Source organism: Gopherus evgoodei, chromosome 18 (assembly GCF_007399415.2).
Source record: "Gopherus evgoodei ecotype Sinaloan lineage chromosome 18, rGopEvg1_v1.p, whole genome shotgun sequence".
Taxonomy (NCBI): Eukaryota; Metazoa; Chordata; order Testudines; family Testudinidae; genus Gopherus; species Gopherus evgoodei.
The window spans coordinates 9,026,427-9,046,967 of record NC_044339.1 but is presented as its reverse complement, the minus strand read 5'-3'; the positions used below and the strand labels follow the sequence as shown (position 1 = coordinate 9,046,967).

The 20,541-nt window shown below is 48.4% G+C and overlaps 1 protein-coding gene across 6 annotated transcripts in view; it reads left to right on the top strand.

Moving 5' to 3' along the window:
• Positions 1–20,541, top strand: part of KAZN (kazrin, periplakin interacting protein) — a 719,120-nt gene that overhangs the window by 667,457 nt on the left and 31,122 nt on the right. For 5 of the 6 annotated variants that reach the window (XM_030537473.1, XM_030537471.1, XM_030537474.1 and 2 more), the window contains 2 exons: positions 18,611–18,816; positions 19,622–19,743. In XM_030537473.1, the coding sequence (XP_030393333.1) occupies positions 18,611–18,816; positions 19,622–19,743 (328 nt within the window). The remainder of the gene's footprint in view (positions 1–18,610; positions 18,817–19,621; positions 19,744–20,541) is intronic. The other variant, XM_030537472.1, reaches the window with a different exon arrangement.

The following is a 20,541-nucleotide window of genomic DNA, read 5'->3' as shown; positions in this document are numbered from 1 at the left end:
AGAAACCTAATGTTGTGCCAATATTATAAGAGTAAATGGGATGACCTGGGTAATTATAGGCCTGGCGTGGCTGATACAGGAGTTGATTAATCAAGAAGAGGGTAACGCAAAAATGCTATCAAATTAGACAGGATCTATTTTCCATAAACCTGTGTTGATTGGCGTTAATTACAAGTTTGGTTGATCTAGGTAATGCTGTTGATATAATAGGCTTAGACTTCTCTGAGGCATTTAACTTGGTACTGCACAACACTGATTAAAAAACTAGAATGGTATAAAATGATCATGGTACACATTAGACAGTTAGCCAATTTGTAATCTGAAAGGTCTCAGAATGGAACTGTGCATGGGGAATCATCGCTGAGCAGGTGTGTTTCTAGTGGAGTCCCATAGGGACTGGTTCTTGACCCCATGCTACTTAACATTTTTTATCAATGACCTGGGGGGGGAAAAAACCCACAAAAATCATCCCTGATAAAGTCTGCAGATGGCACAAAAACTGGGGGGAGTGGTAAATAACAAAGAGGACAGGTCTCTGAGTCAGAGCGGTCTGGGTCATGCGGTAAACTGGGCGCACGCAAATATGCATTTTCATTAGGCTAAAAGTAAGTATATACATCTAGGAACAAAGAGAGGCAGCCTTGCTTGCAGGCTGGGGGACTCCATGCTGAGAAGCGGAGACTCTGAAAAAGATTTGGGGGTCGTGGTGGATAATCAGCTGAACGTGAGCTCCTAGTATGGCAGTTTGGCAAAAAGGGCTAATGTGACCCTTGGAAGCATAAAGAGTGGCGTCTCGAGTAGTAGAAAGATTATTGGATGTCTGTATTTGGCACTGGTGCAATTGCTGCTGGAATCCTGTATCCAGTTCTAGTGTCCACAATTCTAGGATGTTGACAAGTGGGAGAGGGTTCAGAGAAGAGCCACAAGAACGATTAAAGGATAAAAAAGTTTGCCTTATGGTGAATCTATTTAGTTTAAGAGAAGATTAAGGGGTGACTATTACAGTCTATAAGGACTTGCGTGGGGAACCATTATTTAATAATGGGCTCTTGAATCTATCTGAGGCAGGTACAACATGGCCAAAGGGCTGGAAGCTGAGGCTAGAGAAATCCAGGCTGGAAATAAGGTGTATATTTTTGATTGTGCCACTACTGACCGATTGGAACAAGTTGCCCAGGGTTGTGGTGGATTCTCCATCACACAATTTTTAAATCAAAGACTGGACGTTTGTCGGAAAGCTCTGCCTTAGGAATTGTTTTGGGGCCGTTCTCTGGCCTGCGTTATACTAGAAGTCAGACTGGATGATCACAATGGTCCCTTTTGGCTTTGGCACATTCAGAGATCCCGAGGCCCGGAGTTCCTGGTCCTAGGCCAGTGCTCTGACTGCTGGAGTAATTCAGTTCTTGCTCATAGTGGTGGGGATTCCCTCTTTGCTTTTCACTCAGGGTTAGACAATGAAACTAGACCGGCCTTACTACAGTTCTCATCTGACTCGCACTAGCACAAACGTTGTGATGACAAACCGCAGGGGACTGTTTAAATCCCTCACCAAAAAACCCAAACCAAACTCACCCCTCATAGCTGAAACAATTTTTTTAAATGAACATTCAATTAAAGCATTTACTATAGAGTTTTTAAAAGGGACTTTTTACTAACCCATCACAGGGCTGTAGGCATAGGGTAATTATCTTTCCTTATTCTGGTAGATCCCAATATCACCCATCCAGGCTCCAGAACATACACAACCCTGCAGACCGCCGTTCACTCGTCGGATGGTTGTGCACGCTAAAGGTTCAAAGGCTTTGTGCTTTAGGATGAAGTGTAATGCTGGATGCATGGGCCAGCACCTGGTGATTGATGTCATCATTTCACTGTCTTGTGTTGCTGGAAAAGGAATGCAGAAGATACAGCAACAGCTTCTATTTTATTCACTACAGACCTTTCTGCATCTGCCTTCCTTCATGCCTGTGCAGCATAGTCCCAGAAGCATTGATGGGAGCTATCAGCCTCCTCATTAAGAATCAGCAATCACCCCCTTGTGCAAACAATGTGGCCAAACAGTCGAGGGTATGAGCCTGAAGGCCTCACGCAAACTGGGGAGCAACAAAATGCAACTGCAGAGCAAGGACAAAGCTGATGAGCAGCAGGTATTTCCTGCTGCTGAACTCAACCAGCCAGCAATTTGCGTTCCGTTCCCGAGGGGACGTACAAGCCAATGCTACAGCTGGGTGTGTTTGTAAACCCCTTTGCTAATCCAGCTCTCCGTCTCACAAACAGCGCATTCCTGTCCTACAACTGAACTTGTTTGTATGTGTAGCCATCCCCCTCTGCAAATAACTACATGGTATGAATTGCCCAGATCCCCTAGGATGTACAATCCTGACCTTTGAAAAAATCTGGAGAGCACAAACCCCAGTCCCCAACCCGCACAAATAGGAAGAGAAGTAGAATCAAATTGCCTGACATTTTCAAACCCTTGTTCCCAGCTGGAAACACCAGAAATCTCATAAGGAGGAAAAGCCCCGTTCTTGTGAGAGTGCTTCCCTCATTTTCCAGACTCAGGATAAACCTCTGAATTTCAGCAGCCGTTTTCCAAACTGAGCCCAGAATTTGCATTCCGTTAATCCCACCAATAGCTGGTGTGCTCTGTTTTTAAATCCTGGGGTGAAACCATCATGCTAAATTCTAGGACTGTGTCGAATACAATTTTTTTCCTCCTCCTGCTTCCCCAGAGTTCTATCTGCTGTGTGTGATCCCCTCTGTAACGGTGGCCTAGTTAGCTGGAAGGGAGAGATGCTAATCAATAATGATTTAATAAAAATGTATGCCCAAGTAGGAAAGCAGGGTGTCATGCTGTCTAAAATGGAGTGACTATGCTGTGTGATTGATTGCGGTTACACTGGGTCTCTCCGAGTATGCAGGAGTAAAAAAATGAGAGAGTATCACCAAGTGCAAGTGGAATTACCTGGAGACAGGGAGCATGAATAAAATATTAGGCAGATAATTATTTTAAGCTACTCAATTGTCAGGCCCGTTGGGCTCTTTGTTCCAATTGACATGACATAGTCAATTTCACACCCACCGTTTTTAACACATTAGTCAGTATATGACTCCTATGCTGAGGCCTTCAGTGTGGTGCCTAGGAATGCTGCCAGCTTTAGGAATGCTGCATGGGGCCCTGCCTTGTGAAATTGACTGTGGCAGCCATCAAATTGCAGAAGTTGCAAGCCGAACTCAGGTGGAGAAACATTTACTTGGACAAATGGCGCGACTGGGTCAACTGACCTGAGTAAATGTTCACCGGGGTCCACCGTCTAGCGCATTGTGACTAGTAAACTAGAGAGATGATTTACGGGCAAAAATGTGGACAGTTCAACAACCCCACCTTAGCCGAGCAATGTCTGGGAGAGCAAGAAACCAATCTAAAAAGACCCGACAGGTGTAAACACTAAGGTGGGAGAAAAACATCAAGGAGGGAGGGCGTATTTGGGGAGGTGCAAGGAGGTCTAACTCAGGAGAACGGGATAAGGTCAAGAAAGGGATAACTTGAGGTTGAATGTCAGAGGAAACATCAAGATCTACAGGGCCGAGGAAAGATGTGGGCTTTCCACTGTCTGGTCTATTTAAAACTAGACTAGTTAAAGCACTAGATAAAATACTGACAGGAACCATCCTGCATTTGGCTGTGGGACGGACTAGAGGTCCAAAGAGTGGTCCAGGAGGTCAGACAAGATGTTCGCGATAGTCAATTTCACACCTTCTGGCCTTAAACTCTGTGAGCTCGGCCTACTCGTCTGCCAACTGAAACCTTTAGAGACCTTTGCACTAGGGCAGAGGCTCTCAAACTTTAGCGACCTGAAGACCCCCATTTTGATTTAAAAATTTTTGCAGACTGTGGCCCTGGCAAAATTCCTCTCCCAACCCCTTCACACACGTGTAAGGAAACACAACTACAGCAGCTGTATTCTCAGCCAACCCCATTAGCTCCTCGCTTTCTTCAGGATCCAGTTTAAAACTAGCCTCTTCCTGGCCATTCTTTAGCTGGTGTATTTTGGCCTCTCTCTATGGAAAACAATGGAGTTACACCAATATACACCAACTCTGAATCTGGCCCTTTCTTTTTAAAACCCCATCAGCTTGCTCCAGCCTACCTGTCGCACCTTGTATCTCTTGCCTTCTGTTTGCTCCATCCATTCATCTGGTACCAGTCTCCTCTGTGGCCCTCCATGCAATCTGGCCATTGCTGGTGCAAGAACGTTCTTCTCTGTAGCTCTTCTAACAGCTTTCCCAGATCTTTCCACTAGAGCTGGGTGAAATATTTCAACCTACATTTTTTTCTTTGAAAAATGCAGATTTTGTGACACTGAAACCAATCTGTGTTGATTTCACCTAATTGTTTCAGTCAGGGAAAAAAACATTTTAAAAAGAATATTTTGTTTCAACATTTTTTTAAATGAAACTTTGACTTCTTGATTTGATAGGACTTTTCGTTTTGAAAGTTTCTTTAATTTTCTTGATAAAAAAATTTAAAATGTATAAAGAAATGCTCAAAATCTAAACATTTCAGGTCAAATAAAATGTTTTATTTCAGCCAAGAATTATTTTTCCCCAACTTTCGATTCACTGAGAAGTTTGCAAAAAATTTTCAATTTGACCCAAAACAACTATTTTAATTTATTTTTCAAAATTGCCCCGAACCAAAAAAAATTCCGTTATTCACCCAGCTCCACCTTCCACCTCAGTGACTCTGTTTTATTTCACATCTTGGCCAAGGAGACATTTTTCTCCTTGTCTATAACACTTAATTTCATTCTTCTCCAGCCGTTATGCAGCTCTGCAATCGTACTATATAACTCCATGGTACAGTTTGCAAAAATTCTCTGTACAACGTATAGTTGCTTTATGTTGTCAAAACCTGCCATGTGCATTAAGCAACTAGGCCAGTGCAGAGATTTCAGTAGAGTGTGGATGTTCTTAGACCTGGAAAGGTCATTTAAAAGCAAGGTCAATCCCCACCCTTTGACATATGCTGATGGGAGTCAGACTCACCCTGCTGAAATGAAAGATGGAGAGATCTCAAGAGTTCATCGGGGAGTCAACAGTGATTGACTGTTTTAATCTTGCCCCAGCTTTTCCACGGGTTACCAACAAAGAATCTTTTACACCAACATGTCTGCAGAAAACCTGGATAGCGGCACTAAGTCGTGTAATGCTACAGGGAGTATTTGGACGCTGCAGAATATGGGACTACGGACTGATCCCAGGCCACACTAGGATGGAGCTCGGTGCTCTCTGACAGGATAGGCTTGTCGACAACAGTGTGCGAGGCCATTGCTCAAACATGAGAGCTGCTCCTGGGACCTCAGCTAGTGAGGCCAGTAGGATCCCGTGACTAACAATGGCATTGTCAAATGCAGCTCGTAAAGCCGATACCCTCGGAGGGGATGGGCAGCAGTACCAGAAGTACACAGCAAACCAGTACAATGTATATGGCTGTGGCATGATCTAAACTGTACGGTGCATTCTTCCCCTACCAAATCATCAGTCAGTATTGTTAAAATCGGTGCCTGGTTTAACATCCAAACTCTGGTGCTATTCAGATTCAGGACTGGACCACCTGTCTAGGCTCTCTCGGTATTTTTAACACCCCTGATATCCAAGTGCAATCCAGTGATCTGAAGATGATGGTTGTTTCCATCTCTACAACAGAGTAAACTAAAGCCTGGACCATCCAATGTCTCTTGAGCTTTGGATCTGGAGTAGGCCCATGTCTACTAACAAAGGAACCTGTGTCTTAAACTGAATCACAAAAGCATTCATGCCAAACACTTGTTGTTTTTACAGCTCCACGAGTGATCCCACGTTAGTTGCTCAAGAAATTAATCCCGCGGTGGTAATGACCTTGAGCAATGGGGACAGCCTGGGCAATGCTGTGGCTTTTGGCACAGAAAAGGACTTCAGCATCAATGAAAGCAACTGAGTGCATTGATCGTCTAAGGTAGCAGAGGAACGGCAAAAATTAGCAACCTTGGGTGAAGAGCTACGATTTGCGCCATCTCCAGAGCTACTTTATTTTGCAAGACACAAGAAGCAACCGCAGCACTGCCGGCAAAAGGAACACTCGGAAGATCCTGGATGGGAGACTGCCCTTCTGCAGAAGGGCACGGGCATTTGCCAAAAGCATGGGAGCACCATGCTCGGCCAGTGAAATCCCACATGATAAGCTGTTTACTGTAAGGGTTTGCATTACTCACAAACTTCTGCGTATTTGGCCCTGTGCTTCCAATCTCAATGCTGCCCTGTGCAGTGCTAGTCAGAGATGCGCAGAGTACAGCCAGGAGGCCTGACAGAGCTGATTGTCATAAAACCTGTCCCACAGCTGCATAACCACGGGCTGAAGACATGGGGAACCAATGGCAGGTTAGCAAACTCAAACACCCCAACTATTCCTGTTCATCTAACCAAGGGACGAGCCAGTCCAGCCAAGTATGGAGAAATACATTCATCAAAGGTTACCGTGGAACACAGCAGCTGAATGTATTATGCAAATTGATATGCAAATCAGGCGCAGCCCTTGGGCTCCTCCCAAGTTGCCACGAGGTGTCGTCAGTTTCAGGTGCTTCCTGATCCATATCAACATGTGACACAATGTCAGGGCAGAGATATTTTCTTTTAGGTCTTGTAACCTACAGGGGACAAGACAGTCATGTGAAAGGGATCAGTGTAACCCACACAACTCTCTGTATCCCTCTCGTGGCTGAATCAAGTATACAGCTGCTGCCTCTGAGCTAATGCACCTGCTCCTTTAGTTCAGGCAGTACCAGCTTATGCTTTTAGATGTGGAGGTCCTGTGTTCAGTCCTGCCTGATGATCTAGCCACGGGCATCGATACATACACACCAAACGGAGAGAGGAATTGTTTAGCACGGTGCATTGGGAAGTAAAGAGATGAAACCAAGAAAAGGAAAACAAGGCTGATGATCAGGAAAACATCCTATTAGCAAGACTGATTGATTAGAATGTAGAAGACCTATGTCTGGGGACATTTAAAACTACACTGGACTAAGAATTTGGAAACATATTGAGCCTGAACCTCGGCTGTTTTTAATCAGCAGAGCTCTGCTGATTTCACTGGACCTATGCCAATTTATACCAGCTGAGGAATAATCCTGGCACTTGTCCCTGGTGGGGTGGACTGGATCTGTCATTCAGATTGGTCAGCGATCCCATTTCTTATTCATTTTTACCAGTTTCACCCCAAGTTTGGCTGGGCTTTGTTGAAGTGCCCGTTGCGTCGTCTTTAGCGATGAGTTCTGAGTGGGCATGCAGAGGAGAAGCATTGCATTAGCTGGGGCATGAGTGAGCAGCTCAAGTCACTCATTGATCAGAAAGACCTGGGTCAAAATTACCACCTACTTCCCCATGTAAATCTAGCACACTGCCACTGCTGACTCCAGTGGAATTGTTCTGCTGTAAACAAGTGCAGAGGGTGAATGAGAGAATGTTCTACAGTACAACATGAGCTGGGTGTAAAAGTAATGCTTGATGGAACTTTGTTTCCTCTAGATCTTGCCCACACAGTTATCCTGCAGCCGGCTTCCAGGTAAAGACGAGGAGAGAAAAGGAGAAAGAGGGTGAGAAGGTCTGGAATGGTTTGATGCAATGAATGAATGATCAAACTGCTATGTTCACCTTGTTTCTTGACACCAAACGTGCCTGTAATTTGACTGGCATTTGCTGCATCTTTTAAAATGCTTTATCTGAAAATAAAGTGTTATTTGGAAGCAGTTGATCCAGGGGAATACATTACATTTTGTTGTTACTGTGTTTTTAAAAAACACGAATATGGATGGACATCCCACCAGCAATCCTGAGCGCCAGGGGCCCTGGTCTGAGGTGCTTCTGCACGCGTGACTGCCAGAATGGCCACTTGGCACCACAAGCAACAAGACATAAGTTAGAGCAGCCTTTGGGCTGCTCTAATGTTCACTTGACACTGGATTGGTCCCCATGATCCAGGGGCCATAATGGTGGCATAAAGTCACCTTTATCCTTTCTCCGTTGCCTGGTGAGGAACCCAGCTCAGCCAGACCCAAGCATCTTTATTGCACCAGGAAACATGTTCCATAATTTGTTTGGGTTATTTTAATAGCTGACCTGGCCTCAGCCCTTCAAAATTCTACTAACCAAATCATCTGGGGCCAGGATCTTGTTCTGAAAAGTAAAATGGCACTCTCTCTTCCCTCCTCATCTTCATCCTCCTCCTCCTCCTGCTGAGTAGACAGGTGCGACTGGTACGTTTTCACTCTGACTTTACAAAAGCCGCTTTCCTAGGTTTGTCCATCCCAGCCTAGATCGACGATACTCGGCCTATGGACTCATGTCACAAAAAATAAGACTCATGCACACAAGATGGGGAAAAAAAGACCTTTCTAATCTCACAACAAGCCTGAGCATTTAGCTCTGCAACAAAGATTTAACGCACTCCCGTTAGAGTAAGTGAGATCTGGCCGGCTTTGCAGTGTGCATCTATCCAATCCCCATTTACGCAGCAAACCCACAACGATCAGACCAAGAAATATCCCCGTTCTTCACCCCCGAGCAGCTCGTACCGGGTCTTTTCTGCCATCAGCTACACCCCTGTGTAACCAAGACCAGCACGGAACACGTGGAATCTGCCCATATGTAGTTCTTGGCTTATGTGGCAAAGATTAGCCCCTGCGCCACTCAAATCCCACTTACAGGCTGGTTTGAGGAGTGATTGAGACTTTAAGACTGTCACAGTCCTCTGCATAGGGGTGGATTTCACTCCAACAGAAATTCTCAGTCCAGTGGCTGGAATGGGCGGCTGCAATGACTTTTTTTGGTCACCATTTTCCCGGTATTATTAACCATAATGCACATCTGCTGCTCTTTTACCACAATCCCTTCCTCACTTCTAGCATCATTTAACACAGCATTGTTGATAATAAACAAACAATACAACTGACTCAAGTGTCATCCTATTACTTCCCATCGCAAAGTGTGGCACAGATGTCAATGAACTGAGTCTCAGGCCTTGGAAGTGGTATTTCCACATTTTTCCGGTGAGGAAACTGAGGCACAGCAAAGTGATGTGCCTGACCCAAGTGAGCATTAGAGCCAAGAGTCAGAGCCCAGCTCTCTTATTTTCAATTCCCTACTTTAACCATAAGGCTGCTTTTTTTCCTTCACCATCCTGAACATAGTCACCTCCCAGCTCTACGACTGCTAACGAAAGCTGCTTGCCTAGACGTAAGAGTTGCTGTATATACGCCCATGCACGCATCAGGTCTGCTCAACTTCTAAGCCTACTGGGCAGCGTGGGGTGGGGGATTCCACCATGCGCTGCTGCTGAGCCCAGTGCTGGGGGCAAGGGGCGGCTTGCACCTGCCCTAGCACTGTCAGGAACTCCATGGTGGTGGGCTAAAGCCGGCTATAAGTATGTGCTATAGGGCAGGGGTGGGAAACTTTTTGGCTCAAGGACCACATTGGGGTTGCAAAACTGGATGGAGGGCCAGGTAGGGAAGGCTGTGCCTCCCCAAACAGCCTCTCCCCTGCCCCCTATCCGACCCCTCCCACTTCCTGCCCCCTGACTGCCCCCCTCAGAACCCCCAACCCATTCAATCCCCCCTGCTCCTTGTCCCCTAACCCCCCCTTCTGGGACCCCCCACCCCAACCGCCCCCGAGACCCCACCCTCTATCCAGCTGCCCTGCTCCCAGTCCCCTGACCCCTATTCATATCCCTGCCCATTGACAGCGCCCCCGGGACCCCATGCCTATCCACCCCCCTGCATTCCCTATCCCCTAACACTTATTCATATCCCTGCCCCCTGAACAGATCCCCAGGGATTCCCACGCTTATCCAACGTCCCCCCATCCCCTGACCATCCCCCAGAACCTCCACCCCATCTAACCGCCCCTTGCTCCCTGTCCCCTGACTGCCTCCCCGGGACCTGCCACCCCTTATCCAACCCCCCGGCCCTGGCCTCCTTATCATGCTGCTCAGAGCAGCATGTCTGGCAGCTGCGCGGCTCGGCTGGAGTCAGATACGCTGCTGCGCTGCTCTGAAGGAGCAGAGGCCAGAGCCCTGCCCGCATGGTGGCAGAAGAGAGCAAGGGAGGGGCTGGGGGCTAGCCTCCCTGGCCGGGAGCTGAAGGGCCAAGCAGGATGGTCCTGGGGGCTGGATGTGGCCTGTGGGCTGTAGTTTGCCCACCTCTGCTAGAGAGGATAGGAGTGCACTTCATGGCTGCTTAGAAGGGAAAGATGGCTCCAACCCTAAGTCAGACCAGCGATCCAAACACCCCAGTCTTGAAGTTTGGACCCAAGCTCCTAACTGTGGGTGAAGTTCTGTCTCTGGTTTATAGTAACGTTTCAGAAGCTGGGAATGGGTGACAGGGGATGGCTCACATGATGATTCTCTGTTCTGTTCATTTCCTCTGGGGCACCTGGCATTGGCCACTGTCAGCAGACAGGATACTGGGCTTAATGGACCTTTGATCTGCCCCAGTGTGGCTGTTCCTATTCCTAATCAGGCTGCTCAATTCAATTCGGTCTGTGGCCCTTTGGTGATAGTCACAGCGCTTAGATACTATGGTGATGAGTGCTAGAGAAAAACCCGAGAACCATGGCTTGATGCCATGCTGCTGAGCTGCACGGCCAACAGCATCATCTACCCAGACAGCCTCTAATCTCATTAGGGCATTCAAGCATATATTTTGTGTCTTAAGAAAATGTTTATTGCACATATGTATCCCCTTGCCTTTGCATCTCCAGGGATATAATGCAGTCATGATTACAGGCCATTGGCTTTTGGGACTTGATAGAAAGCAGAAATAAAGACCTTCTCTTATGATAGTACAAAGCATTAACATAGCAATAGAACATTTGCATTTTAAAAGCTTGTTAATAGATAAATTACTGTCTATCAGGGCATTGGCGGTGTCAGCACTTCCAGTGAGATGCAGCATCGTTATTTCTAGAGTTTATCACTTTGATCACAGACTAAGAGGAAATCTGTATAAAGTTTTTGTCAGCTGGATATCATTCTGGCAATCACATTACTCAGAAGAGAGTAAAAAAATGAGGAAGAAGTGGCTAAAAGCTAACTCATCGCCTGGTGTCATTGCTTTTGGTGCCTCTAAATGACTAAAACTCACCAGCATGCTGAGGTTTAACAATCCCCACATCTGTCGGCAGAAAGTTGCTGTGAGCAACTCTCATAGCCTGACTGAAGTATTGGAAAGTCCTGTGGTTTATCTGCACTTGCCCCAAACCCCTTGGGTATAAACATTTCTCCTGACTCTGTTTACCTCTGTTTACACCAGAAATACTCTACAATAGCTTCCTGTGTATGATATTTTAGGCCCTGATCCTGAAAAAGCTTAGGCCCTGATCCTGCATTTTGACCCGAGTGAGCAGACGGGGCTCCGTGCAGGTCCACTAATCTCCCTGCATGGATGACAACACGGGGTCAGTGCTGCACACACGTTTAACTTCAGTCACGTAAGCAGAGCCATTGAAGTCAACGTGTAAGTGTTTGCAGGGTCAGGCTAATGGTGCTTTTAGTTTCCAGTCCCAGAGGCAACAATAATTCAGTACATCTTCCCACTGCTGTGCAGGGTGACTAGGCCACCCTCTTTGCGAGACTGTAACTGGCTCTGATAGAAACGCGGTCAGAATGCAGAAGCGGTCGGAGGAGAGCGAAGGGAATATTTAGCAGTAACTCATTCCATGAGTTCGGCCCTTTTGCAAATTGCCTGCGAGCAACTTGTGGTTCTCTCAAATCCTAATCTGCTCTTTTGAATGACATGCCCAGTTCTCTAGATGAAATTCACCCTGCAGAGATCTAAGACCAGGCCTAGGCACCACTTACGTAGGACTCAAGTGGCATTCCGACTCTCTGAATAATTCTTAGTCCTAGGATTGCCAGGACCAGAACATCCTGTCGAAAAGGGACCCTGGCCGACACCGCCGTTAAAAGTCCAGTCGGCAGTGCAGCGGGAGCCCAGGGCTAAGGCAGGCTCTGTGCAGCTCCCAGAAGCCACCACCAGGTCTCTGCGGCCCCTAGTGCAGGGAGGCTCTGCGCGCTGCCCTGAGGGCCGGCTCTGCAGCTCTGATTGGCTGGGAACTGCGACCAATGGGAGCTGCGCGGGAGGTGCCTGCAGGCAGGAGGGCAGGACGCAGACCCTCCCTGGCTGCCCGTGCATCTAGAGGCTGCGAAGACTTGGCAGCCGCTTCCTGGGAGCCCTGGTAAGTGCCACTGGGACCCCGCACACCAAACCCCTTCCCTCACCCCAATCCCCTGCCCCAGCCCGGACTCCCTTCTTGCACCCAAACTCCTTCCCAGAGTCTGCATCCCCCCAACACTCTGCCCCAGCCCTCTCCCACACCCCAAATCCCTCGTCCTCAGCCTCACCCCAGAGCCCACATCCCCAGACAGAGCCCTCACCCCCCTCCCACACTCCAACCCCCTGCCCAGCCTGGTGAAAGTGTCTGAGGGTAGGAGAGAGAGAGACTGACTAGTGGTGGGGGAAATGGAGTGAGCAGAGATGGGGCCTCGGGGAAAGGGCAGGGCAGGGTTCGGTTTTGTGTGATTAGGAAGTTGGCAACCCTACTTAGTCTGCAGCTCATTTTTGCAGGGAGTCCCCCGGAATCAGGCTCTGTCTCCCCAGGCTATTGAAGCCAAGCTGAGAGATTTTAAGCTCTAAAAGTCTGGCAGCACAGCGGGGCTAAGGCAGGTTCCCTGCCTGCCATGGCCCCACTCCGCTCCCAGAAGCGGCCAGCACATCCTTGTGGCCCTGGTGGGGGGCAGGGAGTCTCCTCATGCTGCCCTTGCCCCAAGCACAGAGTCCGCAGCTCTCATTGGCTGAGAACTGCAGCCAATGGGAGCTGCGGAGGTGGCGCTTGCGGGCCTGGGCAGCGCACAGAGCTCCTTGCTGCCCCGAGGGCCCGCAGGAACATGCTGGCTGCTTCCAGGAGCAGCGTGGGGCCAGGTGAGGCAGGAAGCTTGTCTAAGCCCTGCTATGCTGCTGACTGGGAGCCGCCCCAGGTAAGCACCTCCTGGTCAGAGCCTGCACTGCACACTCCCTCCTGCACCCCAACCCCCTGCCCCAGCCCTGAGCCCCTCCAGCACCTAAACTCCCTCCCAGAGCTTGCATCACACGTCCCCCCACACCCGTGCCCCAGGCGGAGCCCAGAACCCCCTCTCACACTCCAAACCCCTTAGCTCTAGCCCAGAGCCCACACCCCCACTCCCTGTCCCAGCCCAGTGAAAGTGAGTGATGGTGAGGGAGGGCGAGTGATGGAGAGAGGGGGGATGGAGTGAGTGGGGCAGGGCCTGGGTAGGTCAGGGCCAGGGCCTTGGGGGAGCAGGGCAAAGGTGTTTGGATGCGAGTGATTAGATAGCAACCCTAATGAGGACTCATTGGAAGAAATCAAATAAAATTAATAATCTGAGATGCATTTGTCAGGTTATATGGCATTGTTTCTGTTTCTTGATTGGATTGGTATAACAAGCAATACATTCTCAGCCAGACCTCTCCCCAGTAGATTTTGCCACCACTGGTGCAGGTGAGAGGTTGTTTAAAGGGCACTCAGAAGTGTTATATTCACAGACAGGTCTGCCTGTTTTCCTGGAAGTATCTTATTAGTAGCTCTGCAAAAGCAAAGCAGCAGAGAACCACTGTGGATGTGTTACACTCTTGCAGCAAAAACACCTCCCTGAAAAGCTAATCAAATTCACACCAACTCCACATTCCTTGCACTACTAACACAAAAGCACAAGCCAAAAGCAAATAACATGTCAAACAAATCCAGCCACATTTTCTCAGTTTCAGAACTCTGATATTTTATGTTGAACTTTTGACAGAAGAAAAAGCAAGAGGCATTTGTCACGGAAATAAATCAGTCTGACTTTTTTAAACAAGTACAGGACAGGAAACAATTTTCCACATTTTGATGAAAAATTGATCAAGGTTTCAACGAACTACAAAGACATTTTCATTACCATTTTTTGTTTGCAAAAAAAAATTTTATTTAAAAACCAGATCAAGTCACAAATAGTGGATCAGTATCTTTCCCATTATTCTGAATTATAGGTTGTGGTCCCGGTCCTGAATATACTTCAACATACGCTTAACTTTACTGCCATAAATAGACCCATTGAAATCAATGCAACTATTCACATGCTTAAAGATTAATGCAGGATCTGCACCTTTATCTACAGTTACCAGATAGCAACTGTGAAAAAACAGGACAAGGGGTGGGGGGTAATAGGCGCCTATATAAGAAAAAGTCCCAAAAAATGGGACTGTCCCTTTAAAAACGGGACATCTGGTCACCCTACCCCTATATCCGTTTCAGCAGCTACAGCCACAGTCCTACAAATATTTATGCCTATGCTCAACTTGAAGCACGTGAGCAGTGGCACTGAAGCAAATTAAGCTCATGCATATTTGCAGGATCAAAGCCTGTTTTTCAAAGATCACAATGTATTCTTTAGCATTTAGTCTGAAACTGCTACCAAACTTTAGTTTTAGGGGGCAAAGTACTACTCTTTCATTGACAAAGCCAACACCAAAGCGATAACTTTACAGGTACTAAACTCAGCATGTTTCCCTTTTTGCAACCACGTGGTTTATTTTGCAAATGTGGGCGGAAACTTTTTCCTAAATGACATAGAGTTGCCCACTCCCACAGTATCTGGTCCTTTTTAAGAGTCCCAGCTCCTGGACTGACATGATTAGAGAAGAATCTTAGCTTTCCATATTTTTTTTTAAAAGGCTAGAAACTCCCTACATGATTTCACAGAAGAATTTGCAAATGTGACCCGAGTGCCCCCTTAAAGGCTCAACCCAAGGCAAAGAAAAAGAAGCCTGATTTTTCTTAAAGCTGCTGATTTTTCAGTGAATCTCATGCTTTTGGCATTCTGATTCATGACCTTTTGAATGCCTGGAGTTAGCACCACTGTAATCACTCATTTTCACAGAGCCACCAGTTCTGATGATTCCTTCTGTCGTTGAGAGCTGACTTTTATTACTACTCATCATCATAATAAACCTTTAATTAAAAGAATGGAGCCTACCTGCGAATGTAGTGCAGACCCAGCTCCCTGTGGAATGGCTGTAGGGAGTTCAAGCCACAGAGCGCTTCCTGCTCTTCTTCCCAGATCATCCATCCAGGCCTACAGGCAGCAAAGAGACAGGGGACAGCAATGGAAAGATGGGAGTTTTTTCCCAATGCTCTGCAGAATACTTCAAAACCCAGGTTGCACTGAGAGCGGCAGGGTGTTCCAGTGTGCAGATGCAGACACAACTATTGCTGATGCCCAGGCCTTTACTATTTGTCAAAAGCAAATGAATCAAGGAGACAGCAAAGGCATTGAAGCCATTGATTCAAACCAGGCCCGAACCTGCCAACTGTTCCCTGCAGAAGCCCACTGACTTCAACAGAGCTTTGCAGAGGTGCAGGGATCCACCCACTTACAGGATCAGGTCCAAGACACCACATTGTAAACTTACCCATATGCAGAAGGTTCAGGCTGAGAGTTTGCAATGCACTCGCTCTTCGAAGCCACTTCCCCTCTGCACTGGCTGTATTAGTGCTCACACACGACACCTGTGCATCATAGTCAGTGGCCAGCTCATGCTCACAGCCCACCTGATAGCTATTGGGGAAATACACAGGCCAGTGGCCTATCACTTCCACCTGTGTGCTGCATGCCAGTCCTATGCAGCCATACAAAGCGCTCACCTGGGTGTGTCTCTTACTTTTGGTGAGTTATTGAACACTTTTAAAGAAGAGGAGAAGGGGATTTAAGTCTTCCCCTCAGCTCATTCTAAGGACAAAGAGGACCCAGCTGAAAGCTGGAGGAAAGGCAAAGGAACATGTCCAATTTGCACACCGAGGAACAACACTGCACCTGGAAATACAGTTAAGCTAGCTAAGTGCATCATGAAGAATCACACAGTAGGAGAGAACCATTGTCCCTTATCAGGGGACATGGAACCTTGAAAACAAAGCAACTTTGAAGCTAATACTTAAAGAGGTGCCTAGTGCTGTCTGCTGCATCATTGCAGAGCTCCTGCCTCCAACCTCGGCCTGCTGCTTCCCGCTAAGGATTTAAAGCCACAGTAATGACGACTGAAATTCAGCTCTGTACAGAGGACTGGGCACAGGGCCCATGCAACACTGACAGCCTGCCTGAGCCCTATTGCGAGGCCTGCAGTTTGATTCTCCTGGGGCAGAGGTTTGTGCTCCCTCTCTACACAAGGTGTGTGAAAGGCACTGTCAGCAGGCCTTAGGTTTGGCAGCTGCCATGCAGGCAGGTGGAGGGATGCTACTGTGAGGACATGAGGTTGGTCCCACAGCTCCCGCCGACATCAGCCAGATGGGTTGACTGACAGCAGGTGCTCAGCCTTGCAGGATGAGGCCGGGGTGAAAAATACATCGCTGGCAGGATGCTTATCCAGCCACATGTGTAGGTGCTTCCAACAGGGACCTGGGCAGCTGCACCTAGTGAAGCAGGGTGGTGGTATGATGAGCTGAGCTAGGCACGGCATGAGGTGGGGAAAGGGGCAGGTGAATGCCCCGATCTCTTGGTAAAGATCATTCTTTCTCTTCTTCATTGCCAGGCATTGATCTGGAAGGTATCTTTAAGAAGCAGGCCATATTCCTAGCCCATGGGCTGTGGGGACACACCCCGAGAGTTATTCCTAGGGACTCCCATCCCCACCAATCTACCCTCCCCCCCATGTATCTCATCAATCTGCTTTGCCTAAGATTATGGCCTGATAACAGAACACCAGTCAATGCACAGAGCATCAAACTCTCTCCTGCCATCCAGGGTATGCAAATTGCAACCTCGCCTTGGGTTTCAGAGGTCCCGAAAGCCTGCTCAGCCCAGCCTGGAGCCTTTCCTAGCTGGTAATCAGCCTGATGGATGGGCAGCTAATGCTCTACTGTGTGAGTGATCCCTTGTGCGTGATCTGTCTGTGCCTGTTGGCGATATGTCTCCTTGCAATAAGCAGCATTTGCATTTCCCTTCCAACCAGTCAGTTCTTTTCCTCTCCTTCCAGGAGCCCTGGTGTTTCTCTGCAAACAGAGGAAGAGGCTGTATGGTAGCCCGGTCAAATAACCAAATGTGGGTCCCATTCCGGCAGCGTTTGGATTTGGCTGTGCCCTTGGCAGTGAGATGGGGAGCAGACCTGGGGCGTAGCACAGCTCCTCCTGCCTCTGCTGGGATGGGGGCGCAAGATGAGCCTTCACCGTAAGCCACACAAAGAGTGCCTAGGGCCCTGCACTTCTGGAGCACCCAACAGACTCAGGAGCTTGCCCATTCTCGTCTTCCCGCAATGGGACTAGCGTCAACTCTGCCAAATGCCCCTTCTAGAAGTGGCACTGGGGCTAGTGAGGGAGACGGAGTCACCTGACCTCCCTGCTCTGGCAGCGTGGGCCATGCTTGCCTGGAGCCTTGTAAGGAAGGTCCGAGAGGGAAGTCCCCATCGGTCTCGCCTAGCAGAACAGCTGCTGGGGCTGGTACTGAGAGAGGCTGCACACTCACAGCACCCATTGGTTTCAACAGGCAGGGGAAGCGTTCAGCCCCTCTTGTGACCCAAGGAGGTGCCACCATGGGAGTCAGCATCAGTGATGGGCAGTAGATCCTGGACAAGCCCACTGATTCTGGCGACCAGGTGACTGACTGTGCTGAGTTGTCCCATTTTCCTCCATCTGGCTCTTACCGCCACAAGAGAGTCAACACTTGTTTCCAATAAGGTCTTTATTTAGGATTATGTATCATAGAATATCAGGGTTGGAAGGAACCTCAGGAGATCATCTAGTCCAACCCCCTGCTCAAATCAGGGCCAATCCCTACATGGCCCCCTCAAGGATTGAACTCGCAACCCTGGGTTTAGCAGGTCAATGCTTAGCCCACTGATGTGCGGTAATTCCTGTTAGAGAGGAGACAGGAAGGTTAATGGTCCGTATGTCAGTGCACTGCCTGACTCCCTGTGGAGACATTACTGGGCAAGAAGATCTTCCGTAAAGGGGTCAGGGCTGAAATTGCACCAAGAGGGTGGGAAGATGCTCTGCCCTGATTAGACACTGGCTCAGGGTAGGGTCACGGTAGGAGAGCTTTCAGTCCCAGCCATTGTTGCTCAGTGCTTCCTACTTCCTTCCAGTACTGGCTAGTGGCGCAATGTGTCGTGTCCCCCTTTAGTGGCTGGTCCACATGAGGGGTAAGAGCCTACTATTGCTATCTGCTAGTGGAGTTACGGCTTTGGCTCAAGGTTTTGATACTCAAGGTCTGAGGCTCAAACCCTGCTGATGACGAGGCAGGGGGTTGTAAGACAGGTAATATTAGCAGAGCTGAAGTGCTAGCCAGGCCAGGATTCTTCAGGTTCCCGGAACAGTGATGTGTTCGCATCAGCCTAAGCCATGACATTTTATGTCTCCAGCAGCTGGGCCAGGTTTCTGGAGCTAGAGCCATCCAGGGAGATTGCGGAACCACTCCTAGCTGAAGTGTTAGATCCCCGTGAGCCCCTTGGGCAGGGAGCCCAGCCGCATTTCCACCGTTTGCTTTGTGTTCCAGATTCCGACAGTCTTTCCAGCCCAACCCGCCTAAGCCTCAGCCTCTCCGAAGGGGAGGAACAGGTGGACCGGCTGCAGCAGGTGGAGCTGGTGCGCACCACACCCATGTCCCACTGGAAAGCAGGCACCGTGCAGGCATGGCTGGAGGTGGTCATGGCTATGCCAATGTATGTCAAAGCCTGTGCGGAGAACGTCAAGAGCGGGAAGGTAGGAGAGCAAGCTATGTCTCTGCTGGGGTGTCTGCGCCATTGGTAGCAATCTGCTGTCAGTGCCAAAGCACGTGATCCCAAACAACCCTCTGAGTGGTGAGGGGCTTCCAAAGCCAGAACTGGGGCCACGTGGCCCAACTCTACCCCCTCCTCACTCGCAGTCAAGTTGTTTGGTGGAAAAAAATGATTTATTAGGTCGAGGGTTCCACAGTTAATGCAGGGGATTGTTAAGTCTCTCTATGCCCTCCGATTGGCTAGCACGACCCGACCTGCTTGGTCATCCCCCACCACATGCAGACTGGGCACTGCTGAGGTGAGAGCCTTCTCACCTGCAGCTTCTGCCATTTGTAACAGTTTTCTGCCTCGCTGCAAAACTCGGCATCCCCTCTTTGCCCTCACCCACTGTTGTTAGTTAATCTCTATTGATGTTATTTTTCATTGGTAGGCTTTTCCGTGATGCGCTTCCCTATAGGATGAATCATTTAATTAATCCTCACAGTACCTCTGGAAGGGTGGGAAAAAATCATTATCCCCATTTCACAGATGGAGAAACCGAGGCGCACAGACTAAGTGCTGTGCACGAGATAACAGAGGAAATTTGTGGCAGAGCCGAGAACAGAACCCAAATTGCCTGGGCCCCAGTCTAACATCTTAACCACTTCTTCTCTATAGTTTTGTTAATTAACGCTGTAAAGCATTTTGGGATCTAGCGTATAAGAACCCATACCACATACTGCATTGCTGTTCTGTAAATGACCAAAGTCAATGGCTGAGTTTTGTTGTTGGTTTTTTTCCTTGGAAAGCAGATGTTGCTCAGTTTGAGTGATGAAGATCTGGCAACAGGGCTGGGCGTCTGTAGCTCCCTTCACCGCCGCAAACTCAGGCTGGCAATAGAGGATTACAGGGATGCAGAAACAGGCAAATGGTAAACTCTTCCTGTGGGCATCGGAATCCCACTTCCTGCATTCATTACATATGTGTGCACGCCTGTGTGTGCACACATGTCTGTATGTATGTGTACATGAGTATTAATACATACATGTAGTAGTACACACGTGTATTAATGTGTGCCTGTTTGTGTGTGTGTATTTACATGTTATCCTCAGAAGGCAGCCAAAGTATCTGGAGAGGGGGAGAAAAAAGAAAGAGCAAGAGAGAGGAAAAAACAAATGTCAGGGAACGATTCTTACTGCTCTGCTCAGTGTGAGAGAAAACTCACTTTAACAAAACCGACACTTCTGTTTTGCATAATTACTTCCCTCAGTGACGTCCCTGTCATTTTTGCTCAGCTAATTAATCAACACTAGCGTGTGGTGCTGCTCCTCACAGAGCCGGCCTGAGTGATTAAAAAAAGAAAGAAAGCAAACTGTCTCCTGCATTTAAAGCCATAAAACCAACAACATCAATGCCCCGGTGAGCTTTGGGAGTGAGCCTGGCTAGGAATTCAGCAAAGAGGCTAGAGCAAGATTTTCCTACAATCAAATTACCCCAGTGGAAGCAAAACCAACAGCTGTCAGGCCATGTCTACATCTAAAATTTTGCAGCGCTGGTTGTTACAGCTGTATTAGTACAGCTGTATAGGGCCAGCGCTGCAGAGTGGCCACACTTACAGCAACCAGCGCTGCAAGTGGTGTTAGATGTGGCCATACTGCAGCGCTGTTGGGCGGCTTCAAGGGGGGTTCCGGGAACGAGAGAGCAAACCGGGAAAGGAGACCAGCTTCGC